General features: G+C 47.7%; 1 protein-coding gene across 7 annotated transcripts in view; it reads left to right on the top strand.

The window, feature by feature from the left end:
* The window catches only part of LOC135898567 (cytospin-A-like), a 138,893-nt gene that overhangs the window by 99,592 nt on the left and 12,047 nt on the right, over positions 1-27,254 (top strand). For 5 of the 7 annotated variants that reach the window (XM_065427594.1, XM_065427592.1, XM_065427595.1 and 2 more), the window contains exons 14-17: positions 1,024-1,208; positions 14,968-15,091; positions 15,603-15,719; positions 17,104-17,163. In XM_065427594.1, the coding sequence (XP_065283666.1) occupies positions 1,024-1,208; positions 14,968-15,091; positions 15,603-15,719; positions 17,104-17,163 (486 nt within the window). The remainder of the gene's footprint in view (positions 1-1,023; positions 1,209-14,967; positions 15,092-15,602; positions 15,720-17,103; positions 17,164-27,254) is intronic. The other 2 variants (XM_065427598.1, XM_065427597.1) reach the window with 1 other exon arrangement.

Here is a 27,254-nt window from a genome sequence, read left to right as displayed (position 1 = left end):
GGGTGCCCGGGGGCCACCACTCGGGAGGCCAATCAGAGCGCGTCCCGGTGACACTTGCTCGCGTGGTGATTCGAGCCAGGGAGAGAGAAACATGGTTTGTGCGGGAAATTAGCTCCGGCGTGCTAGCCGTGTCTGCCATGTTGCCGTTACTGCGCCGGTTCCCAGAGATCGAGGTAAGCACAATGCGCGAGCTGGGAGACGAGATGCGGGAAGGCACCTTGATCCCCGCAAAGCTAGGTTGCTTATTGCAAACTTTGGTAGCTTGATGCAACGTGATTTATAGCATAGCAACGTGAAAGAGCAAATTTCTTTCTGCACTGCTAAATTTATGCAACTGCTGCAATTAAACGCAACATCAGATCAAGGAACATTACGCAATGGCGACTTATCAAAGGTGAACATAATACATGGGAGTCAATGAGATTTAGGTAGGGATCATGAAAATGCAATGCAATGGCAGGGAAAATGCAAGAACGAGGAATGTATCAACGGAGTTCCGCTGTCTTTGTTCTTGGTGCAGATTTACGGATTTGTAAACTTCATGCTTAAATTGTTTTTTAAACCTACCAATTTTTTGCAATTTCTTGTAAGAACTTCCAGGCCCTAAATGAATATTCTAAGTCCTAAGAATATAACTTTTTTTCTGAAGTTCCACAAATTTCATTCAGGTGGTCCAGCAGTTTTCTCATAAAAGCATTTCTGCATTTTACATGTATTTGAATTGGCTAATTGGAGATGACCCAATATAGATCTTCTCCTTAATGAGTTTTCTTGGAAAAGTTCGTAATTTTAATTTTTATATATTTATATCCCTTATGGCCCATGTGGATTTTCACTTAATGACTGTGAGAGGCATTTACTTTCTTCAAAGCTTTGCTGATCTTTTGTCAGCCAAAATTATTTTGCATAGTACCACAGCTGTTAAAAATAAGCTAGAATTGTTTGATCGAGGTAGTGTTTCTAGGAAATTGTGTAAAATATTGTTATGTTTGTGTCTCCCTAAGCATGCATGCTTACTTGCAGAGCCCGTTCAAGGTTCCTGAGAAAGTACGCCTCGCACCACGCCCTTCACCGCAACAGGCTAGCCAGCGCTCTGACTCTGCTGGGGACAGCACTGCTGACGTGCCAACGCGCACAGAGCCTGACAAGACGCACCCAGTCTCCATCCTAGCCCACAAGCTGGAGCCCATTCGTAGAAACAGCTGCAGGTACGCTTGCCAGTCACTTCTCTGCAAGCCTTGCTTAGGGACTAAAAGGGGCACTGCAACACTTTTTGAACACCATAAGAAAATGTTTTCAATCTGTAGATAATGCTGCTGTAAACAAGCAGAACAAATGTTATGTTGCATAAGCAGCGAGCACACAATCTTGCATTAAAGATGGCTGTGTCTCTCTTGCAGCATCGTACTATTACGCTCCATCTATGCCTTTATAGAACTAGGGAGGGCCCACAGACACCAGCCATTGGGCGATTCTTCATGACCATGACTTACCTTGAAGCAAAAGCTACTGCAAGCGTGCACAACGCTTCAGTCTTCTAGCAGATGGGGAAGCTGTGGTGCTTAACCTGTCCCACCCGACCTGTCACCTCCTTTGTCACACTCTGGCACCTTTTTCAAACAACAGCCTTGAAGGGTTACAATAAAAGCACAAAACAAAGAAGTAATACAGTAAAACCTCGTTAAACCTTACCCACTTAAATAGTAGTTTCATTTTAAAAGTAGTAAAGTCAAATCCCTGACTCAGTGGCCATTGAACATAATGTGTTTTGTATCCGCCTAAACCGTACCATCTTATTGCGTACGTATCGGTTAGCACATAGTGTTTCCACTTTTCGTCATGCAAGCATAGTGGTGCGTCGTCTCCATCGGGCGACCTGGCAGAACAACATGCCTCAGAGATCGGAACAATGGCCTCCAATCACCCTGTGCGTTTGCATGTGAAGCCACATCAACATCAACATAATTTCGGTGGCATGCCAGAGAGCGTTGCGCCAACGCGCAAGTGAGGACTCGCGTCATGCCGAAGCTCGGATAACAAAGATGCTCAGCATAGAAGAAAAATTGGACATCATTCATGCTATCGAACGTGACACGAAGAAGTCAGAGCTGGCACGCGACAGGGATCTACCGTTAACTACGGTGTGTGGCATTTGGAATGCGAAGAAGTTGCTCAGCAGCGCTGCTGCAACCGTGAAGAGGTGTCGGCTACGAGGTTCGATTTTTCGCTATCGTAGCCTCTGTTGTTGCCAAAGTGTCGGCTCGCAACTGTGATGAGGACGACACGGAAAGTGAAAGCATGGGCAATTCAGGCCCGACAGTGAAAGAAGCTGCGCGTTACGTCAGCCTCGGGAATGCAGTCGTTGCGAGGAGAACAGCACCCTGCAATGAAAAAGGTGCCCCGCGACTTCCACAGTGCTACCGCTCGCATGCACGGAGCATACGTAACGCCAACGAGGAATCTGCCATGCGAGTGTTTGCCGAGAAGAGGGGGCTGGCTGAAAAGCTGCCTCGCAGTCTCAGTAAGTTTCAGGCCACTGCCGTCGCTGCTAGGCTGCAGCAGTATCAAACGAAAATAACACTTTTGTAGTGCGAACTGAAGAAATACTAAATGTTTTTTCCCTCTTTCATCGTACTGTCTCTTAGTTCCATTTTTGACAGGTAAGTGGTCGATCTCATGCTATTTCGGTTAAACAGTACTACCGTTTAGTACATACTTTTTCCGAGCTCCGGCCTACTATGATTTAACGAGGTTTCACTCTAGTAAAAAAGGAACAATAGCCAGAGCTGAGGAGGAATGGGGAAAGTAAGCATGCTATTTTGATCTTATGTCCTTCCCAAAAATTTGTCCGGAAATGCATTTTTTGAAAGGAATAGCACCCATTCCAACGTGTTCCCAGTTTTTAAGAAACAATGCTGAAAGGCCTCTTTAACCCCTTTTGTGACATGAACGAGCTGTGTTTGCGCGCATGTTTCTGGAATAAATGGCCAAGGATGAACTCTGCTCATCTGCAACATTTTTAATTTTGTTGCAATTTACCATTTCTAGTCAATGATACATATTTTTTATGCTGCTGTAAAGCTTCACTTCTGAAAGAAATGGTGGAAAGTTGTATAAATAACTACTTGAAATATTGTTTACATTACTTTTCATAAAGATTCAGCAGTAAAAACAAATTGGCCATTTTTGGTTAGGATTTGGGAAGGTAGCATCGCACAGAGATGACTGAGGATGTCTTGGTTTATGCACTGTAAATACTGTATTTTTGTGTGTATAACCCACACACACACACACAAAAATAAGTAACAGTAAAGTTGGGATGTGAGTTATTAGAAAATTTCTCCTTGAGGTGTGACTTCATTGCAGCATGCTGTCAAAGTATGCATTCTGCAAGGCATTGCATGGCCATTGTGAAGCTGCATATAAACCATGTGGCCTTGGAGCAAGACTGGCTACAGCATTTGCATTATTGTAATGATGTACAGTCAACGTCTGATTTTTTGGACTCTGTTACGACACCGGCGTAGAGTGCAGCGGTGGTGTAGAGGTAGAACACCCGCCTCGTGTGCAAAGAGGTCCGTGGTTCGAATCCCGGTGCCGGCAATTTTCCACCGGATTAAAAAAAAAAAAATCCGCGGGTTGATAAAATTGCACAAACAGGCCTGGAGTGTGGCCTGATCCCGGTGACCAGAACCGGTAACGCACTCCCTCACCAGAGCAGGATTGGCCACCCTGGTGCAGTACTTGGCCACAACCTCCTATATAAACACAACAATCAAGTTTTCAAATTAACAACACACAAAAATATCAGGAACAATTAATAATCAGCAATAATAATGACAAATAGAATGGTCCCCTTGAAATCATTTGGACCGAAAACATACTACTGAGGAAGCAAGTGAGGTCATTCATTTTTCCCGGTGATATTTTCGCGGAATCACAAGCTGCTTATATTTGCGACCCTGCTTATCCGTGTGGCGGCGGCACCATAAGCCAGATTCCTTGCAAAATGAAACCCTCTTTTTTTTCACTCCCCGTTTGACGCTCTTCCTCAGATCTGCTATTGAACAGTCTTCCTGTTGCTCGCGAATCAGAGTTTCTCTTTCAACTGCAGCCTGCCCCTGCCGGCTGGCGGAAACCGGAGCGAGTGTGGAGCCCGCGTCGCCTGACTGCGGCGTCGTGTCCAAATCGCGGCTAGCACTGCACGTGTCACTCCCACTCACTTCCAGGACTCGCTTGCCCAGGCCAGCCTCCGAGCTCTGCCTCTCCCGTGCCTGCTCGCCACTTAAGTTACCTTGATCGGTCCGTGTGCCGCACCGCTGTTCGCTCACCGACGCAAAGTCAAGTTCCCTCGACAGCGGGCGCGCTTTGGATCGCGTGAGGGCCATGTACGCCACGTCGGCAAAGAATGATTTGCCCTGATCCCTCAGCAGCTGCTCCGAGCTATTTGAGAAGAGGTAGGAAAAGTGCTCCGGGAGGGCGGCAGACACAGCGGCTTCTGTGTTAAGTTTCCCAAACTCTCCTTCAATGATAACCGTTGCGATCGGTAAACAGACACTCTCCTCCTCGGCCACTTGCCCTATCCTAACGCACTCTCCCGTAAAATCGCCTGAGGAGACGCAAGACGGGTGAACAACGTCCATAGTTGCTGCAGAGTCCCGAAGTGCTCGGCACTTCTTACCGTTTACCCTAATTTCCTGCATATACGGCTCCAATAGTCGTATGGTTTTGTGAGTTTCCTGTATTGTTGCAAAAGCAATTTTCTCTGGGCAGTTCGCAGCGATGTGCCCTTGCTTTTTGCAATTGTAGCAGGTTAACGGTTTCCGTCCTTCAAAAGAATGCGTCGTATCGTTTCGCTGTTTTGTTGCAAAAGCAATTTTCTCTGGGCAGTTCGCAGCGATGTGCCCTTGCTTTTTGCAATTGTGGCAAGTTAATGGCTTCCATTTTTTGGGCTCCCCGGAAAACCCATCTCTCCTATCTGCTTTTTCTATGCGCACTGCCTTGCTGTGCAAGCTGCGGCTGGTGTAATACTCTTCCGCTAACTCTGCTGCCTTGTTTAGCTTAACCTCCTTTAGCCTATCTTGCAGCCAGAGCCTGACATCCTCATCAATGCAACGGTAGAACTGCTCCAACGCGATGCATTCGACGATTTTGTCGCGGTCGTCGCCATTCCACCAGGTCGGCTTTTAGACGAAACGCGAAGTCAACGTTCGACTCCCTGCCCTTTTTTGCATATCGGAACCTCTGCCGGAAAGCTTCGGGCCACAATTTGTACTTCCGCAGTAGCGCTTCCTTCACATCACTGTAGCTCTCAAACGCCTCTTTCGATAAGCAGGTTATTACGTCTGATGCCTCCCCTGGAACAGATTCTGTGCCCAGAGGGATCGCTCAATGCTATTCCGTTCGCACACGTGCTCAAATTTCACGAGGTATTTGGCCATATCCTCTCCGACGACAAAGGGTGGAAGTTGATCGCGTATTCTTGGAACGTTAGAAGTGAGACTAGGCGCCGGCGAGTTATTTCGGGTCTCCAACTCTTTCATTTTAAGCTCATGCTCTCTCTCCTTTCCTCCTTTTCCTCCTCGCGACGTTCATTGATATCCGCCCAGGCCTCTTCGGCTTCCTCAGCCGTTACGTCCCCAGTCCTCATGACCTCAAGGATCGCATTCTTTCTTTTGGTTGAGCCCAACTCAATGCCCAACTCCTCACAAATTTGGAGAAATTCCTTGACCTTGCACTTCTCCATCGTTCACACTGTCCTCCTGCTGTTTACCCTTTTTGAATATACCTGCCGTACGCTACTATAATGCTACTAGTAAGACATATGCAAGTATTTCACACACTGCCCTGTTTACCCCCTCAGCATCCCCTGGTTTTCAAAACACTCTCACTAGGCTTGAAACACACAAGGTTAACACAGTGCAACACCAAACCCTTCCCTAAGCTACTATAACCTGTGTCAGAGAAAGTCTGGTGTTTGAGGTAAACTTCAAGGCACTCACCGCGCCGAGGTAGCTGATGCCGGTCAATCCCGTAGCTGCCATCCACTGTTACGATTTTGCACCGCTGCACCACTATGACGACTTTGAGGTGGTCCCGTAGCGCTCGTCACCCGTTTCGTGACAGAGTGTTGGTAGCGAAGACTCCGAGTCAGGCGTCGGTGAGAATAACAAAAGGGATTTTATACACTATATACAGGTCATTATACAGGACGGGATCGGATCGGTACTGGGGCTGAGAGCTCACAGCAAACGCGACTGTTCCCGCACGGCAACGTCCGGCGAAAACGCGTGACACATCTCTCTCCATTCGAGAGCGGCACTGCTCCCGGTGGGTCGGCGGATTCGGTTTTCGAGGCGGCTGCCTCGCGGCATTTTAATCCCCGAGAACCATTGTCACTCAAACGGCCCAATACAAAGCCAGCACTTGACGGTCGTCCGAGGGGTCCAACCAGCGACCACACTGGCCACCCGGTTGAAAGTTCGCGCGCGCGGTGACCTCCAGTCAAAAGGAGGTGCGGCGCCGGGCTGTCTGGCACTTGGTGACACGTTTGAACATGTTGCCCGCCGATGCTTCTCCGCAGGACACCGCTGCCTGACGGCTCAGCATCTTGACTTGTCAAGGGAGAATTTGGGCGCTCGCAGGATAAATTCTGCATCTTGCAGATTCGGAATCCGGGCTGGTGGTAATGGCACAACAACTCCCTAGGGACCGCGAAAATGTCCAAAAAATTGGGCATTCTGAAAAAAAAAAATGAATGCATGCCTTTAGGCTGTTTCACATGGCACGATTGGGGCGAAAAAAATCGTTCTGCCGCGCACGTCGCAGAGCGATTTTCGCTCACAGCTTTCACATGCGTTTGCGGCAGCGTGATATCCGTCGCAGCGATGCGCAAGGTTGCCTTTTGCTCACAAAGTATCCATGCCTGCATAGTTAAATAAAAACAACATGGAAACTAGTCAAATATTCGAATTTTCCTATTTTTATTCGATAATAGAATAGGTACACCATTTGTAACATTTAAAAGGGTTGAGACTTTACGACAGCTTGCAGATACGGTGATTGAGGCGCTGCTCAACAACGCAAGTATGAGCGTGCGGCTTGCGCGGCGTCGGTGGGCTGGTTCCGTGTAGTACACTCTAGTTTCGTTGTTACTATGGAAGCCGCAACTTTTTTCCCTGGATGATTATTTGCTTTTGCAGAACAAACTCTGGTTGAGTGTGCATGTATATAAGCAGCTGGCACGATTTGTAGGGATTAAGAGCTTGACGACGGCGGCAATCAAGTGGGTACGTGCCTTATTTTGAAGTGGTGTCCTTCTCCCGATCTGGATAGCGTGCAGCTTCTCCTTTCAAACGAATTGCTTAAGCGAAAGAAAAAAAATGTATGAAGCTCCTGAACCGCAAACGCTGGTGGGTACGCCCTAAACATAGCTAGAACTGGCGCGCGACATTGCTCCACAGAGCTACCAACGCTCGGTGAAACGCACACTGCCCCTCCCACATCGCTCCGATCGCTGCGACTGAGTGACGGCGCGACCAACTTGTTAGAATCCAGTCGCGGAGAGCCCACGATGTCGCGGCGGTCGCTGAGCGACGGAATTCACTGTGTTGCTGACTGAAAATCGCACCATGTGAAACAGCCTTTTGTCTTCAAGGGCTCAAATCGCCGCAGCCATGTCCGAAATTGCTTCAAAGGCTGGCCAGTACACTTATTAGACATCTTGGTGCTCATATTGTACTGTGACAGGAGATGATAGGCAAGAGCATATATAATTTGTTTATAATACATTTAATTAATAACACATGTCCTGTAACAGGGGCCCCTTCGAAATCTTGGTACGCTTCACTGCAATTATTTGCGTATGCTTGACCTTCTATTCTGTATTGCGGCGAAGCAGGCTTTTGGGAACCGGCATTAAGCAAAGCTTTAGATTCCTGCCGTGTTTTCTGTACTTCAATGCCATCGGTAAGGATAACGAAAGCATAGTCGGTGCCATTGCCAATAACATCACATAGAAGCCTTTAAATGAAAAAAATGAAACAGCACCAAACAGTAGGAAGCTTGATAGTGAATGTCAAAAGCATCTAGGTTTAACGACAGCACAAAACAGCGACAGCTGCCACTGCATCGACATGCGAGAGCACTGGTTCATGGCTGCAAGATAACGAAAATGATGATGATGGTGGCTTCAATTAAGGATGGTTCAGCCCTGTGGTCAGGACAAAAGGTACAAAAATGACCAACCCTTCCCCTACCGGAAAATGGTGGTAAGCAAAGCTTGCCCTGCGTGCATCTGACCTTTATCTCGGTTAAGTAACTCACAGGTAATGGTGCCGGATTGCTTTTGCCTCCTGCTCCCTCAGCTTGGGATGTTTTCATTGCTGTTGGATTGCCTGGCTCGGGCGGTTCTAACAGCTGGATTGATGTGCCGACGGCGAGCCCTTTCACGAGCTAATTCTCACTGCCGCTCTTTGAACGCTGTGTGTTCTTTCTTTGGAGGAACGCACAATGCGTGGGCGTCCCATCTGTTTTTCGAGACTGAACTGAACGGAAACGAAGCCAGCGGCAGCTGTGCGAAACCTTTCCTGCTTTCCCTCCCTGACGGAAGCAAAATGGCTCGGATTGGTTGCGCGTGTGGCGTGAGTGCATGCCTATGCAGCTAGAATCCTTGCTAATGAATCGCACTCCGGCGCCGACGCAGCTGTCAACTCGCCGAACTGCCCTTTCTCGCAGCTGCTCTGCTCTGAGAGCCACTTTTTTTTTTTTCTTGTTCACGATAATGCCACTTGTGAGACAATACAAGCTTCGCTTAAAAAATCGGGAGGTAAAAAGTTTCAGTGTCAGAAATTTCAGACATCCTTTTAGTACATTGATTCTATGAGGTACAGTGCTCACGGAATGAAACGCGTCAATTTAGGGCTAAGTAATTCGCATACTTTCGTTTCCACCGGCTGCAGTTCGTGTCACATAGACGCAATTCTGGCGCGCACACCTGCATCGGAGTCCTCGTCACCTTTGATGACCAAATTCCTAGCGACATGACATGGTGCTTTCGTGTACTTTGCACATATGTAGGGTTCTACTAAATGCTCTGTGTCCTATTTCATTCCGTGAACACTGTACATGGCGGTGCCATGATGGCGTCCAAGTTATCAGGCAGGCATGTGATGGTGCTGTGATGGCATCCGAATTACCAAGCATGTCTGAAAAATTGGTCATTGGCTGTATTTTATAGCCAAGATAAATGAAAAACAGTATTAATCAGCAAGAAAGGAGAGCCTCTTTGACGGAAAATCATTTGTCTTAGGTGCACACGAGAATACGAAACTTGTTAAAATTGCTTCCAAAATAGAACTAAGTAGTCCAATAAAGTCATGTACTCAGTGGCATCGAGCTGCGGACTGTGCTAAGCCTCTTGCATTGCAATGTACCCCTTCACATGATGCAGCAAATACAGTTAAACTTCGATATAACAAAGTTGGTAAAATCGGCAATTTGCTTCGTTATATCAAAATTTTGTTGTATTGAAATTCGACCTTTTATGCAGATAAGTGCAGTCACCAATAAATTTTTCTTATATGGAAAGTGGCCGCAGAATTTTCCACATTATCGGGCAATCGAAGAAAGCAAATTTGAATGAGAAAGCAATTCAATTTGATGAATTTGGCAGTCGGTGATGAATGGTACGGTTTCATGCCACTTTGACAATATCTTAACATCGGCAGTACAAATTAGGCGAAGCCAGCCACACTTTCGCGTGAACTCCATCCTCGCGGCTGATATCATCGCCTACACTGGGACGATGCTATCATGAAAAGTGCCGGTAACGGAGAGCGAATTATTCGTCTACCTCTTGCTCCAATGGGTCACGGAAACTCGAGATTATGCAACCTTCAATGCTCAACATGCGGGAAGACAGCTTGCATGGTGCCACGCCGTCCCATCACGGCCTCTCTTTGCACCCGCGGCACTTTACCTCTAAAGCATGGTGCGCGGTTGTGTATATGCTCAGCCGTGCTTACAGCCATGCGCAGCCACGGCCAAAATACGCGACAAAAACCAAGATGCGCGCCAACATGTCCCCTACTCTGCGCCTGCCCAACCCCTCGTGCGTGGTTGATCGCGTTACCCCGCAAGTTCACTCCCCTCCCCCTCTTTCCCTTTGCTCGCGCAAGAAGGCGGCACCTGTGAAGTGGCCATCTTTCTTGTCTTACCCTCGCACACTTTCACTCACACCTAAAGCACACAGTGTGTGGGGCGCAATAGGATCTTTTCGCACTTGGACTTGAACATTATGCAGCTCCACTTTGACAGTCCCTCTTGTTGTGCACCCAGCGATTTGAGAGGTGCGTTAGGCAAACAGCCGCTTGTAATTCAATCATTTGACCATCTGCGACTGCGGAAGTTTCCATTTATTGGCTCTGCATTCCTTTGCGGTAGCAGTGAAATTTCGTTATATTGAAATCTCATGCAAATACACTTCATTATATTGAGGTTCTAAATACATGGTTTTCTATAGATGAGAAGTTATGACAAGCTAAATACTTCATTATGTCTAGAATTTCATTATATTGAGATTTAACTGTAGTCAAATATTTATTTAAGACTGGTCTTCACCTGAGTGGCAATGTGTGCTGTTGTCACTTTGTGCCCCTGGAAGCAAGCAGATTCATCCTAAGCTGTCCTCTTTTTTTTTTTTTCCAAGTTTTTGAGCATGATGTTATAAGCAGCTGCAGTGTCATAATGAACCGTGACATTGCAAGTAGCTTTGCTGTTGCAAGGAATCATGACATTACAAGCAGCTGTGAAATTATAGTGCTGTTACGGGGATAACCAATACCTCTACCGTATTTACATGAATCTTGGCCGACCCCGATTCTAAGCCTACCCCCCCTAAAGTCCGAAGTCAACAACAACAACAATATATATATGTAAATATATATGTAAATATATATATATATATATATATATATATATATATATATATATATATATATATATATATATATATATATATAACCTCAAATGTAGGCCGAACAAAAAAAGCGAGGGCAGCGTTCACAAAATGCAAACAGCATTTAATGAATCTAAACGTGCAGAGCTCATTCAGCGTCGTCGTCGCTGCTAGACTTGTCGCTGTGTTCCTTGTCACTGTCACCTTCAAACAGTGCACTATCTTCGGTACCGTCAAGCGCATTAGATATGCTGCACTTTTTAAAGGCGTGCACGGTCAAAGTACCTTGGATGTCGTCCCACGCTGCAGCTACCCAGCATGACGGCTGCGACAGCGATGCATGTTGATGCGGCCCGTTGCCGTTAGCATGTGGTCTTCATCAGTCATCCAGTCAGTGTAATATTTCCGCAGACGATCCTTGAAAGGTTTGTTGATGCAGACATCAAATGGCTGCAACTGGCCCATCATGCCGCTTGTATGACAGCGAGGTCCGTGTTCGCTTGGGAGAGCACAGCCTTCACGTTGTCGGTCAAGTGCCCATGGTAATGGTGGATACACACAACGAATGGCTCAGCCAAAATCTGTTCTGCAGACGCTTATCCTGCCGCACATCTGGCTGCGAAGTGCATCCACACAACGGACAGAGTGAGCAGACGACTGCGCCGGAAAAATAAAGATGGCGGCACCGCCCGAAGCGACTGCCGTCCGCCTCGAACTTGTCAAGTTGTCGTCGCCCACTATGTGGCCCGTAACATTCAAACTGAGGCTTGTATTTGGTTTATATTTGTGTCCAGAAGCTTCGAAAGCAAAGTATTCGTTATGAGTGGGCACTGTTTCCGAAAGCCATACTCAGATTCTCGGCCTGTAGGCGTAGAGTGGCTGTATTGGCTGAACATGGCCTTGAAGATGTTGCGCTGGCCCGGGCGGATCTCAGGGGCTGTAACTTACAAATGTTTGCTTATTTCTACTCGCTCTAGATGGCGCCATCGGTGTAATAAAAACTTTTGTTGTACGTATTTTTCACTCTGAATGAAGATGGAGATCAAAAAAAAAAAAGCCACAGTTGGCCACAGTGGCTGTTTTATCCGAATTGGATGGTGACGAGTACTTGTTTCATCGAAAGCGGTCTTCTTGGCAAAAGGTCTATATTGCCAACAAGCATCTTGGTATGCAAAACCGCTTGTACCGAGAGCTGTTGGTCAGTGACATTGAGGAATACCAGAGGCTGTTTCGAGTGACGAGAGAGCAGTTTCTTCAGTTGCTACCAAATCGTCTCTTTTGCTCACGTGTCCACGTAATCGGTGAAAGTCATGTCCCACAACGTTGGGAACTGCTTCACAAGATGCAAGAAGAAGAAAGTTGCCTTGTCTCTCAAGTTCATTGCAGTCACTCTTGTGCAAGTTGTGTGTGTAAACAGGCACGAATGGTGTCAACAGCTATGAAGCTGTTTCAGAAAGATCCCAAAGCCGCGCTTGTTGCCAGACTGTAAAGCACGCTAGGCTAAATCTGCAGCATTCGCCCCCTATAATACGGATGCAAAAAATAGTTCAGCATTTTCTGTCCATGGCGGTTGCGGACGACGTGCGGACGGCATGAATCCGTGACACAGTCATGTGATGCGCCGTCTGTTGTGGAAAAGACGGATTTAGTCCGTCGTGTGTATCTACCATAAGAGTCGACGACAAGGAGCGAGTTCTTTGTCAAAAAGGCTCCTGAACGCTGTCGCCACACAATCTTAACCCACTCTTCCACCATCGCACCCGTCATCAACTCGTTCTCATTTGCCCGTACAATGACGCTTCTTGGGACAGTTTGTCGAGCAGGCAGTGTCTTCCTTTTAAATATTATATAAGGAGGGTGTTTATGCCCATCAGCTGTGCAGCACAGCACCACAGTTGTGCGCTGCTTGTCGTAGCCCGCAGAGCGCACCTTTACCTCCTTGGCACCCTTTTCATTCACGGTGTACGCCACTGGCATATCAAATACACAGCCGTCTGGGCTGTGTACAGCACCAAAGTTGTGCGCTGCTTCTTGTAGCCCACAAAGCGCACCTTCACCTCCTTGGCACCCTTTTCATTCACGGTGTACGCCGCTGGCATATCAAATACACAGACGTCTGGGCTGTGTACAGCACCACAGTTGTGCGCTGCTTCTCGTAGCCCGCAGAGCGCACCTTCACCTCCTTGGCACCCTTTTCATTCACGGTGTACGCCACTGGCATATCAAATACACAGCCATCTGGGCAAATCGGCAACGCTGATTTGCCCAAGGTTGTAGCTTGCCGCTTCTCTCTTTCACAGCACGTAGCGCTGAAAAGCTATCAGCTTTTCTTTGAAATCGCTTGGCAGCTTCTAGGTGATTGAAGTGCGATGTCGGAGGCTGAACCCAAAGTGCTTCATGAATTTCTGAAGCCAGCCTCGGCTGGCTTTGAAATCCTCTGGCGTTAGGCCTCGCTCCCTCGAACGTTCCCTAGCTTTCGCTTGGAGCACTTCTGTTGTCACTGGAAGGGCAGCTGCTCTCTGCGTCCGAACAAAGTCGGCCAAAACTGTCTCCACTTCGTGGTGACGGCCTTTCTTTGGTCCGCTAAATGCCATCCTCGTTGCGGCACACATAAAAAGCTGCTGTCGTTGTCCCCTCCAATGACGAACGTTTTTCTCGTCGACGCCGAAGGTTCAACGATGTCTCTGCGGCTATCACAACTTTTCGCTTGAAAGTGGTGCTGTAGTGGCACCTCCTGCTTGGTGCCATCGCGATAACACCACGCCGCACACTGATACGGCCGACACGACACAGGTCAAAATGGCGACCTCGCTTGTGCACGGTTGGCTACTGGCATGGCTAGGAGCGGCTGTGATACTGACTTTTCTAGATAGCGCTAGCTATGCACCATATTTAGCAGTTTCAATGAAAAACTGGCGCGTTTTTATGCGAAGCATACTAGCCGCACAACCACGCTCTTCCTTGCTGCGCCGAGCGCAGCCACGTAGCTACCATTGAGGGTATGAGCCGTTGTTCATTGCTGCGCGTCTCATATGTGGGTCTATTCTCTTTTAAGTTTGCTATGTTTGTTATTAAGTTGCTTCTATTTTTATGCGTTGCATAATGCAATCACTCAGTTCAGCCCTTGGGCGCGGCCGGGCAGTCACCATTGACCTTTAGCACAGCCACGTGACGTGACGTCACGACACACCCAACTCGCGCAATATGCAACGCATTCTTGGCTTAACCAAGCTAAGCCTGGCCATTTTTATGCGAAGCATACTAGCCGCACAACCACGCTCTTCCTTGCTGCGCCGTGCGCGGCCGCGTAGCTACCATATGACGTCATAACAGCTGCAAATGCGGAGGCTCAACTTGTGCGTTCGCTTGCGGCCCTATGCTACATAGCCGGGTCTCAGCTCCTGCGCTCGCCTGCATGAGTTGTTTCTTCGTCTAGCTGAACCAAATATAGCCAAGCAACAGCAGTTCACCAGGCTAAACAGTGGTTCAACAACCAAAATAAAGGCTAGTATGCTTCGCATCCTGGGCTTAACCTTAGCTAAGCCACAGCCATTTTTAATATCCTCGAATCTAAGCCGACCCTAGAGTTTGGAATATGATTATTTGAAAAAAACTATGGGCCTAGATTCAAATAAATAAGGTATTTCATAACTGCTTAGCACTGTAAGCGTAGGAAAAAAATTTATGGCGCTACAGAAGTAGAGCTACTCTGGATCTGTCTGTTTCAACGCAACTTTCTGTGTTCCTATTGTCGCCCACTAGATACCTGTCCAGTTTAAATATTTTTCCATGCAAATTTATATAATAGGAAAGAAGTGAATAGTTACAATGACAGTACAAGTGAATTTCATTGATTCCAATTCTGTGGGGACTGAAAATAGGTTTGAATGAAGTGCTTTTGGGAAAATTACTACTGTATGGAACCTGTATTAAACCTGCATCCTGGTTTTTACATGACGAGATGAATTGTGTCCAAACCATCGATTACTCATCATATTGTAAAACTATAGCTTGCACACTTGCAGTGACTTGTCATTTGAAAAGAAGGATCCGCTTGCATCACTGGTCAAGGGTGGAGGATCAAAGCGCAATGCCTTGCTCAAGTGGTGCCAAAACAAGACCATGGGCTACAAGGTGAGCTGGCGGCCACTTCTTTTGTTCTTTCATACACTGTCTATTTAAAGTTGCAATGTTGTAGACCGCAATATTAGTGCATCTGTGCATCTCCTACGCTCTTTTCATTACCAAAACAACTGTATGTGGCATTCGCACTGTTCACCCCAATGCCAAATCAGCCAATGCTCACCAAATTGGTGTCAAATGAATGCACATCTTTCACCATACCTCTCTATATGATTAATGGGACCATTCCTTCTGTATAAATTATCTGAATTTTTTAGAACAATGGCTGCCAAATTAACAAATTTCACTGTATTGCTGAAGAATCAATGTGTCCCGCCAGCCCTGCCTTCTTTGTGAACAGCCCCTTGATGGACATATGACAGGATTGATCAACTTGATTTGGGTGCTCACGAAAAGCAAAAGTTACAGGCATGGAACTCATTTTAGGAACCCCAACTGTAATCCATCGTGCAGCTTTAATTCCAAAGTCCTGTCAACTTGTGCTTCCTTTCCTTTCCACCAGGGCATAGACATCACCAACTTCAGTAGCAGCTGGAATGATGGACTGGCCTTCTGCGCTCTCCTGCACACTTACCTGGGGGATAAGGTCCCCTACGACCAGCTTGATAGCAAGGACAAGGTGAGCATCAGTGGCCACAGCTTTCGACAGCAGCAGACACTGCCAGATGAGCAAGGACAGGCTAGAATGGCCAGTGCCTACAAGGTAGTACTGCTGTGTGTCGCGCAAGTGTTACGCAGTCTGGAAGATCCATAGTCGCAGTTACCCACATGGCATGGGGTATAAATTGCCTGCCAACTCTCCTAAATTTTCCATAAAATTTAATAATTTGGTTTTGTTGTATGATTTTACGAATGTTGTGTCATGACTTGCAAAATATAAATTCTGTTTCTGCAAAGGTGTTTCAATGGTGTTCAAAGATTGGGCAGGGAAAGATTGCAAAATATGCAGACAAAAAGAAAATGTGATAGCACATGTGCTGACCTCTTATAGTAGCGCAAGGCACCACATGCCAGAGGAGTACTACTTGCTACAAACAACTTTATTAAGACAAGTTCCTGGAACAGGCCCATTCAGCAGTTAGATTCAGATACGTCACCTACCTGGACTAGAGCACTTGTGTGTCTTGCGATGGGATCTGCCAGAGAATGTTAACAAGCTTCTTTGCCTCTGAACCTAGACTTATGACAGCATCTGGGCGAGCTTGATACGCTTCATTCTAAAAAAAAGTTTGCACCCTTTGGGGTGTATGCTACCCTCAAAGTATAGTCGTCATCTGTCTCATTTACATAGTTTTTTTCTTGAAAGCTCTGTAGCACTATGCAATGCAATGCATAGCGCTACAGTATGTATGCAGTACAGTACAGTATGCAATGTCATGCTGATAATGCACGTGTCACTCGTGACCGGGCACACAGCACTACAGAAAGGAAAAGCACACAAGAGGAATGACGAATCTAGTTTGGGGAGAAGATAAGTCTGAAAACAACGCAAGCTTTTTTTTTACAGTGTTGATATGTCCTCTAACTGTAAGTATAGCTGATGATATATGAAAGGCAACTGTTGATTTAGTATAGCACGGTTTCTTTTGTATTCAAAGTTTATGTCCATAAATAACCAGTTTTCATTTCATTTAGCTCGCACATTCATGAATTCGGAAGTATGATTGATTAAATAATTAAAAGGTTTAGCATACATTTTTTTTTTATCAGCCCCCAGTAGTCCCTAAGGGTACCCAATCCTAGTAGTCACTGAGGGCCTCTTCAATTTGTGGTCCTAAACTTCACAAGAATGCCTGAGGCACTGATTTTGCCCAATGAGCATTGGTGTACAGGATACCTTGTACAGCCTTTGGCTGTTGGGATGGCAAATTGAAGGGAGGCTTGCTTGTTAGCACTATCACTTGGGCATTGTTGTTAGCCTTACTTCGTTAGCCTTACTTACTGCAAGCATTTTTTCAGGCATCATTGCGCTTTTCATCCTCTCTTATTTTCCTTCTTTTCAGAGAAGAAACTTCAGCATTGCATTTGAAGCAGCAGAATCAGCTGGGATTCCAAGCACTTTGGTGAGTGCTGAGCTTTTGTGCCATCCTTGGTGTCCAGATAATCTGGGCGAACATGCATCTATTCTGCAGAAGAGTACGCATTTGGGCTGGTTGTTTCAGGATTACGGAGCAATTGGTCTCATAAAAGCCTTCTCCCCTTTTCCTTTGCGCACTCAAAGATAGTCAAGCGCGGTATTGCAAGATCTTGCATGAAGGCGGCCCCCATCAGGTCTTGTGACCACTGTAGGGGTTGAAGGACGGACTTCGGGATGAAAGCAAAACTTGGGAGTATTTATTCTACATTATGTACAAGGAGGTGAGACGTCAATGAACATTCGTACAGTCATTACGGGCCGGCAGCAACTCGGACGCTGCGGCCCGCGGCAAGAAGTTCGAGAGAGGTGAATCAGGGAATCGGGGAATGTCCCAGAATCTCAGGTCTCTCTGGAAGGCTTCTTATAAACCCTTCGAGCACTGTAAGTCACGTCATGTTTGACCAATGGGAGAGTCCGCTCCGATGACGCCTCTTTCAGCCAATGGTAGGCGCCTGTGTCGCGGTGTCCCACCTGGCGGCTCTCTGTGGTCTTGCCTCGCAGACTGGCAATGCACTTCGAACGAGGAGAAGGGGAGGGCTGCTCATGCTCCATTGTCGGAGGCCCACCTGCTAATCCCGGCGGCGCACGAACTTGTTGGCACGTGAACTTGTTGCCTTAAACTTGTTTGCTCGGCCGCTCCTCTGGAATGTGCTTTCCTGCTTCGGCATTCCTCAATTAGCTGTGCTGCAATCCGATGTGGTCTGGGGAACTCGAAGTAATCGCAGGAAACAGCTCCATATCTAACAGCTCGTCCTCGCCCCAGTTGTTCTGAATGGCCGGTGAACTCAATTCGCTGGCCATGAGGAACGCTGAAAGAAGCTGCAGGGTACTGGGGTCAAGCCTCGTTTGACAACCCTCGGGATCCTGGGCCCTGGAGAACATACGTCAAACAAACCGAACAACACAGCACTGCACCACGCGTAAGCGCAGGCTCTTCACCCCTGACTCGCCAGGCTATTACTGAGTCAAAATCAACCCTGATCTTTTAGTTCCCCAATTTTGACAAAACAGTTCCAACCACCCCTCCAAACAGCTATCCATTTCTCCTCGATTGCCGACAAGACCAGAGTACTATTGTTGTTGCAAAACAAAAGGGTCGCTGACGATGCAAACAACAAATGAAAACAGCCGAACATAACTTAAGTGGCCTAACTACACGAACAGCATGTTTCCAATCTATCGCAGTGGCGTACTTATCGCACGTAATGGTGCCACTGAACAATCTGGTCAACCTCACAAGTACGTAATCACAAGCGCACTAGCCTTGTGGTCACTAAACAGAACGCGTACTTGCGTCGTAGGCAAACTCTTCATTACGCTTACTCACGTTTCTTCCTTTAGTCCCTCAAGGACACGTGACTTAAACGAACAATTAAAATCGCGGGACTTACACACTCCGCAGAACCCTTAAAATAATGCGTCTTTTAATAACTCGTTCCACGCATACTTATCAGAGAAGTCAGAATACGGCTGCCCTCTACACACACTAGCAACCCAGTCATAAAGTCTGCTTCCTTCCGTCCACACAGGACACGCGCTAATGGAACTAAGAACGCTTCTCCGTGCAAATCATGCACTTACTGAAAATCTACGCGCTTAACCTTAGAAAATTCAAAAACACTTAAAAAGAAAGAAGTTTAAATAAAACACACGCGCGTTACGATAGGCCTCTCAACAGTGACCTTGACCCTCAGGTTACTCACACACACACAAAAAAAACCTATCTACTTATTAATGAGCATCTCGCGAGACTACATGTTTACATAAACCTCATCTTTCAGATCACGGAGCTTCTCAAACGAAAACACAAACAAAGCTCATACGTTTACATATTGAAAGAAATCCTAGTCTCAAATCGCGAAAACTTTCCGATGCTCAAAAAAAAAAAACAAGACACTCCATTTCTACGGAAGGGCTCTTCGCCTCCCTTTCCAAACGCTTATGTCTGACTCATACTCTGAGCCGTCCTCGCGGTGGTCGCGGCTTGAAAGCTACTCTGGCTGCCGAGAGACAACAAAAGGGCTGACTAACTATCAGCTCCCCCAAGACGTTACGGTCTCCTGCCAATTTGCGTCCTCGCGCCCCGCTTTCAACACAAACTCGATTGACCGCGTCGCTACTCCCCACCTGGTCTCGTCCTGCCACCTTGCGTTTCTTCGAACTGCACGCTGAGCTGTGAAAAGAACTACGGAACGACGAGGAGCTTAACTGCCTCGTGCCCTTTGTCCGCGTCCGTGCAGAACATGCTTCGCGGTCCCCCTTTGACCGGTGGCTCGAACGTTTTCGATGCGTCAACATCGTCAATGACGACCGCACCTTTCTTCTCCTCGCGCCCTGCCCATTTGGGGTTCTTGCCATCTTTGGCGGCGCTACATTAATTACCGTCTTCCGGTCTTTACTGCGCTTCTTTTTACGGCGCTTTCTCTTCGCACTCACTTTCATGTCGCCTTCTCGTGCCTCGTGCTGGCCGGTACACATTTCGTCGGCCCGGATCGGTCTCTTACCCGCACAGTCTAATTGATTTTCATTTAAATCAACATTCTCTCTGCCTCGACTGGCGGACAGCTCAACCGACTCTGGCACAGTGCAGCAGGCTTTACTCGAGTAAGACAACTCGCACTCTTGCGAACTGCCCTCTACTACATTGCCCAGCGCACGCTGTGCATCGGCACACAGCCCGTCGGTATCAATCGCTGTCTCACGCGCACAGTCCGAATGATTAACAACTGAATCATCCCTCTCTAGGCTATCTAGACTGGCGGAGAGCCGCACCAATCCCTGAACAATGCAGTTGTTCTCTCGTGAGCTACGGAGCTCGCCATCCCGAGAACTACTCTCAACTGCACCGTCCAGCTGGCACTTCTCTTCTGCACGCAGATCTGACTCGACATGGGTGCTCGCGTCTGTCAAGTCCGTAGTATTCTGTACCTCGCTAACGACCTCGATACCATGAGATGCGACGCACACACGCGGTAACTGTGCCAATTTGTTCGCAGCTGGCCTAGCTGTCTCCACAGTCATCTGTTGGCACAGCACCTCGTCGCTCTCCTTGCGGCCTTTAACGGCCTCTGTTGCCACTAAGGCATCGTTAGCAGCTAGCCTTTTCCCTTCACTTATGAATCTGCAGCTAATCTCACAGGCACTACTCTCCTCGTCGGCTTCTGGCGAAAATCCGCTCGATGCTGCCTCACTCTTTCGCTCTGTACTACGTACAGAATTCTCAGACAGCCGTTGTCTCTGTGCCAATAACTGATCACAATACTGTATCTCTTTGATCAGTGCTGCCTTCTCTCTCTCATACTTTTGCTCACGCTCAAGCTTACGTTGATTCTCACGATCGTGAAGCTCACACCTAAGAGTAAGTTCTTGAAGCTCATGCTTCCGTTCATTCTCGCGTTCTTCATGCTGACGCTTACTCCTAAGTTCACGACGCTGTCGCAAACGTACACGACGCTCACGCTGCCGTGGCTCCTGTATCACCTCCCAAGCAAGCTCAATGCTTTTCTCATCATTGCCACTATCGTTAATCGCCTTTATGATAGCTGGCGTTTCCATCCGTTCGTCCGCCTCAACTCCCAAATCGTCGCACACCAACAACAAGTCTAACCTCGTCAACCTTCTAAGATCCATGGCAGCTGCCCCGACAGGTGGTTAGAACTGTTTTCCTTAATTAATTTGTGCAAACACACAATGCATCAAACTCCCGATTCCCAGAACTATCAAAATTGAACACACAACCTTTGAGTCTGGCGAATCATAAGGAAAAAAAACCACGCGCTCACTTACGGTTACAGCACCCTGCCATCCGGTTCATTCGTCCGCTGTTCCCGGTTCCTCCCGGACTCCCTGGGTCGAAGGCTCGCTCCTTCTTCGCTACTCCCAGTTTCTTCGGACCTCTTTCGACGAAGGCTCTCTCTTCTTCGCTCTTCCCGGTTCCTTAGGATCTGTCTCGACGAAGGTTGATACGTAGCGCTGCCACCAGCTGATGCATTCGGAGGCGATCCTACCGCTGCCAACCAGATGTAGGGGTTGAAGGACGGGCTCCGGGATGAAAACCCCAGACTTGGGAGGATTTATTCTACATTATGTACAAGGAGGTGAGACGTCAATGAACATTCGTACAGTCATTACGGGCCGGCAGCAACTCGGACGCTGCGGCCCGCGGCAAGACGTTCGAGAGAGGTGAATCAGGGAATCAGGGAATGTCCCAGAATCTCAGGTCTCTCTGGAAGGCTTCTTATAAACCCTTCGAGCACTGTAAGTCACATCATGTTTGACCAATGGGAGAGTCCGCTCCGATGACGCCACTTTCAGCCAATGGTAGGCGCCTGTGTCGCGGTGTCCCACCTGGCGGCTCTCTGTGGTCTTGCCTCGCAGACTGGCAATGCACTTCGAACGAGGAGAAGGGGAGGGCTGCTCATGCTCCATTGTCGGAGGCCCACCTGCTAATCCCGGCGGCGCACGAACTTGTTGGCACGTGAACTTGTTGCCTTAAACTTGTTTGCTCGGCCGCTCCTCTGGAATGTGCTTTCCTGCTTCGGCATTCCTCAATTAGCTGTGCTGCAATCCGATGTGGTCTGGGGAACTCGAAGTAATCGCAGGAAACAGCTCCATATCTAACACCACCAAGTGGATGCAAGCTTCGAAGAGCAAGTAGCCAGGCTGAAGCTCGCAGGTTTCCCGGTACCGCTTTTAACCAGCATCGCTGAAAGCCTCGCAACAAACCTTAAAAGAAAGCAATTGGCAGCTGCTCAATCTGAGAATCGCTCACGGCAGATGGTTGCGGTTATCCCATATGTGCACCACGTTGTGCATAATCTCAAAAAGGTTGTCGGCAGGGCAGGCGTTAGGTTTCTGTTCACTGCCTGAAATAAGTTAGGTAGCCTGTGCCATCAAGTCAATCGGGTGACCGAGAACAACAAAAAAAGTTGTAAAAAGCAGCACAGACAGAGATTTATTGGCAACTGTTGTAACTGTGTGGTGTATAAGATTCCCCTTTCATGCAAGCATTTTTATATCGGCCAAACAGGGCAATGCATCAGTGACCGCATGCACGAGCACTTAAAGTTCAAAAACGAGCTAAAGATAGTCAGTTATCACTGCATTGCAATGAATGTGGCTGCAAGCCGTCTTTGAAAGATGTGACCTACCTGTCAAAATACCGCGATGACCGTGCACGTCTTAAGGTCGAAGCTTTCCACATTCATGTTAGCAGCGAAGAATGCCTAAGCCTTCCCTATATTTCTCTCCTTCCGAAGGAGATTGCCTTTCTATCGCATTAATTGCAATTTTCCCCCCCTGCGCATGCCCAATTCTGTTGATTCTGTGGTTTGAGATAGTGGTGGAGTATACCGTATAGTGCGGAATATAGGTCGAGGTTTTTCCCCAAAAATATTACTAAAAGGTCACCCCTTGACTTATATACCGGCCCTTGGCACAACATGAATAGTTGTTTGGCAACATGTAGGAGAGCAGACCTTTTGGCATCCGCATCGTTATCGCCTCCTTGGTGACCGACGCAGCCCAACCCCAAATCGCGGGCGCCGCGCGGTGCACCCGGTGCTCGAAGACAGGGTGGCGGATTTCGTCCGTGAGCATCGTGCCAGATCTTTGCCAGTGACAGCAGAACTCATCTGCATCAAAGCTATTGAGATCACCCGAGAATCCGGACTGCCCAAGGAACAATTCAAGAGCTCCATTTACTGGGTTCGTCGCTTCATGCGACACAAGGGATTCGCACTTCGACGGCGCACATCAATCTGCCAGAAGCTGCCAGAGGCATACGAGGACAAGCTGGTCGAATTCCAACGCTATGTTATGCGTTTCCGGCAGCAGCATGGCTACATGTTGAGGCAGATCGGCAACGCTGACGAAACGCCGGTGTGGTTCGACATGCCGTCGCCCACCACAGTGTGCGAACGCGGTGCAAAAGAAGTCAAGCTTCTTTCTACGGGGAACGTGCATTCGCGCTTCACGCTGATGCTTGTGTGTACTGCAGATGGCAGAAAGCTGCCCCCATACATAATATTCAAGAGGAAGACGCTGCCGAAAGAGGCATTTCCGCGGGATGTTGTCGTTCGCGTGAATGAAAAGGGCTATATGGACGAGGCCCTCATGCTCAATTGAATTAAGACCGTCTGGAATCGGCGACCCGGCGCACTCCTGCGGTGTCCGAGCATGCTCATCTTCGATGCCTTTCGCGGGCACTTGACCGTAGGTGTGAAGCAGGCACTCCGTGACGGGAGTACGGAACTCGCCGTCATTCCGGGAGGCATGACGTCAACACTTCAGCCACTGGACGTCGTGCTCAACAAGCCCTTTAAAGACCGTGTCCGTCAACAATATAATCAGTGGATGGCCGGCGACAACCCAACGACCCCAACCGGCCGGCTGCGCAGGCCGCCTCTCACCACTGTGGCCACTGCGGCCGCATGGGTGTTGAAGGCTTGGCGCTCGCTGCTCGACGATATGGTGGTGCGGGCATTCAAGAAGTGTTGCATTTGCAACTCCTCAGACGGCACCGAGGATGACATGTTGTGGGACACAGCCAGTGAAAAGCAGTCGTCTTCGGATGAGAGTTCTGACAGCTCAAACGAATGAGCAGGTGACGAGTCTGGCAGCACCACTAAATAGAACGAAGTTTTGTGGCTTATAATTTTTATGTTGACTTCTTTGCTTCAATGTAAGGGGGTTGATCTATATTCCGCCTCGACTTATATTCCGCATTATACGGTATATGCTGACTGAAAGAATAAAGACACTTTGGTTGTTAGCCAGCGCTGTTGTCTGTGTCCCTCTGCTCGTCCTGTTCTTTAGCGCTGTTTTTGTTGCTCGTAATGCATCTATTCCCCTCTACACATGACTAGCTATGGACACTTTTAGACAGCTTGTCCAAAAGTGTCTCAAAAGAAGTGCATTGCTTAATTTGAAGAAGTTATATGAAAACCTGACTTGTTCTATTAAAACTCTGGTTTTTGCAATACAGTCGACAACCAATAATCCGGACTCAATGGGGAACACAAATAAGTCCCAACTATCGAATGTCCAAAGAAACAAATGAATCCAAATACAGATATTATTTACGTTTTAAGGCCCCTGTGCAAGAAAGAAGTGGTCGATTCATTTCTGCACGCACTTCCGCTTAGGTGCAACCAAGTCCACCTGTATTTATGCCAGTTTTTTGTTGTCTCTGTGCGCCGATGTAAGGACTGCAAAGGTTTGAGTCAGATCTGCATGTGAAGGCTCTGGAGCACACGGCATATCATCATCCTCGAAGTTAGAGTTGCTGTCTGACGGTGGGAGAACTACCCAATTGTTTCATCATCGTTCAGTTCAGCTGAACTGAACGATGACGAAACAATTGGGCAGTTCATGATCATGATTGATCATGATGATCATCATCATCACCGATCATCATCGATGACGATGATGATCGACACCGCATTGCCGTCGCCTGCAGAGTCTACATATGTAATGGCAGCAGGAATGGGCACACTGCAGCCTACCAGGTCATCAATGATGTCCGCATTTGGGCTTGTTGGGGTATGCGGAAGTTCAGGCTCTTCAGTTGCAGAGTCTGGCTCATTCGGACTGGGACTTCAGACTCATTCAGAGTCGGACTGCGAGGCCACCGTTGGCGCCATTTGACGTGGACTGTCGATAACTTCACAAGAAAGACTTCTTGGAGCCAGCAGAGCGCTGTCCGGAATGCATACTAAACAAACAAGCAAACACTGAATGGTGGAATGCTGTCCAGAAGGCAAATTCAACAAACAAGAGCGGGCCATGCTCGGTGGTGCCGGAATGGATGTAATGATTGCGATGTTGATACGACCTCACAATTCAGGCAAAGCCGCAAGATTGGCATTTGCAGTTAAATCTCTGTAGCACAGTGCTGTGACTAATGCGAAGCCTCAGTGATTACCACCTAGTTTATAACCTCTGAGGCCATACTTGCTGTCTCGTATATCTGAAGCCATACTGGACGTCTCATCAAGGTTGCCAGAGTAGATAATGGCTGCAGAGTCAGCGTATGCTACAGCCACAGACAGAGTTCGAATAATCGAATGTAGAGCTAGCGGCTGTTCGAAATATTGGTTGTCTTTACACATTAAGGCTATGCGGCCATTGGCGGTGCCGCGAAGCTGTCCAAATTACCATGCATGTCCAGATTATCAATGTCCGATTTATCGGTTGGCGTCTGTACTACCTTCATATACATATTGGGGCATAATTGAATTTAAATCTGCTCAGTCACATAAACAGTCAGAACCAGCCGTAATTATTGATTACAGTGCTACCTTGTGCTAAGCATCGATAGCAAATTAATAATAATACTTACGGTTGCGCTTCACATTTATGATGAGTTATGGGTATACATTGGTGCTCCTGCCTTAGACGACTGACAATTTCACCATGTGAGAGAGCTCATGATGCTAAACATGCATCAAATTACAGTTGGTCCCAGATATATCAAGTTCGTATAAATCAAATTATTGTCTATATTGAACAGTTGTAAAATCCCCTTGAAAATCCCAAGCAAAAGTATACCAATGTACTATGTGTACTTCAAAATCCCGTTCACTGCCACATCTGATATTTTGAACACAGCGATGTGATGCGCCTCTACAAGTGCGCTTCTCCTAATAGAGACACAATCACTGCTTGCTTTGTCAGAAATATTTATTGTTGACAAATTTGAAACTACACTGTTTGGCAGATGCTGTCAAGCAAGAGATTGAATCTGAAGGACGGTACATGCCGTGGAGGAAAAATAACCAGGGTAGGTGTCTCAGTGTTGCCCGCTGCCAAATGGGTGGCTCGTGCAGGCTGCAGCCTTTTGTTATTAGCAACAGCCACTCTGCTTCTAGAGTGCAAAAGGCCTTCCTGTCCGATACAGGCTCCCCAAGAAAAAGCGGGTGACACTTGATCTTTTCACTGACTGGCACCGGACATGGGATGCTGAACTGGAGGTGCTGTGCCGCCAGGTTCATCTTTTTGTAGACGAAGGCTTTCCGCAAATGGCATTTTAAGACTCCATGAGCAGCCAAAATGTATACAATCCCAACCTGTATGGATCTTTACATTCAGAATTATTTAACAAAACCACAACACACCACATTGACATGTCGCAGGAAGACCATTGTAGCAATGACGTGCAAGACTCATCGCTGTGGAATTTGCGGGTCCGCACTGAACTTGTTTCATTCATGCTCGCATGGTTACACGTGAGTGAGAACAAACTCGGATGTCCTGCCAGCTGAAAGCCATTTTCTAAACTGCGTGTGTGTATTGTCAGCAGTCACCGACGCAAGGGCCGGTGAGCAAGGGCCAAAAATGAAGAGGTTTAATGGCTGCGAGGCACCGGAGGGCTGAGCAGCATGTAAGAAGAGATGCAGAGACATTTTAGACTGCAGCTTTTAGACGCCCGTTCCTACGGCAAATGTGATGCATAGGAGGGGATGACAGACGAGAGGAGGAAAATGGAGGAGGAGTAGGAGGATGCAGAGAAACCGTGAGGTGGAAAGCAAAGGAGGAGGGTATGGCAAAAGTGTGACATGAAATGCATAGTGTGGTGACGATGACTACAAGATAGTGCAGGTGCAGCACCCATTGTCTGGGAGGTCCGTCTGGGGCGCCTGCTGTGAATCGCGCCCACACATCACCCACGTACGGCCTCTCGCGATCTCCAGATTAGCGTGGCAGTCACCCCACACTTCACTCCATTTTCAATATGCCGCACGAGACAGATTGTCCGCACCACCCAATATCTTGTGAAATCTAAGCACATATAGAGCTGTGCTCAAATTTTGCATTAGGGAGTATCATAATCTTTGGTGAATCTTTTAGGATGATTGAGGAGTGAAGACAACTTGTTCTAGCAGAAAGTTGGTTCCGAAGCTCAACACAACAGTCTGGTGTGATGATCAGCCGTTTAAACAACGTATTGTTGGTATTGCTACGGACATGCGGCTGGGCACATTCCACCTGTGATTTGATTGCAGCACGCTGATTGCA

Source organism: Dermacentor albipictus, chromosome 2 (genome assembly GCF_038994185.2).
Source record: "Dermacentor albipictus isolate Rhodes 1998 colony chromosome 2, USDA_Dalb.pri_finalv2, whole genome shotgun sequence".
NCBI classification, from domain to species: domain Eukaryota; kingdom Metazoa; phylum Arthropoda; class Arachnida; order Ixodida; family Ixodidae; genus Dermacentor; species Dermacentor albipictus.
Note: the sequence above shows the minus strand (reverse complement) of the source record. Positions and strands in the feature narration are given on the sequence as shown.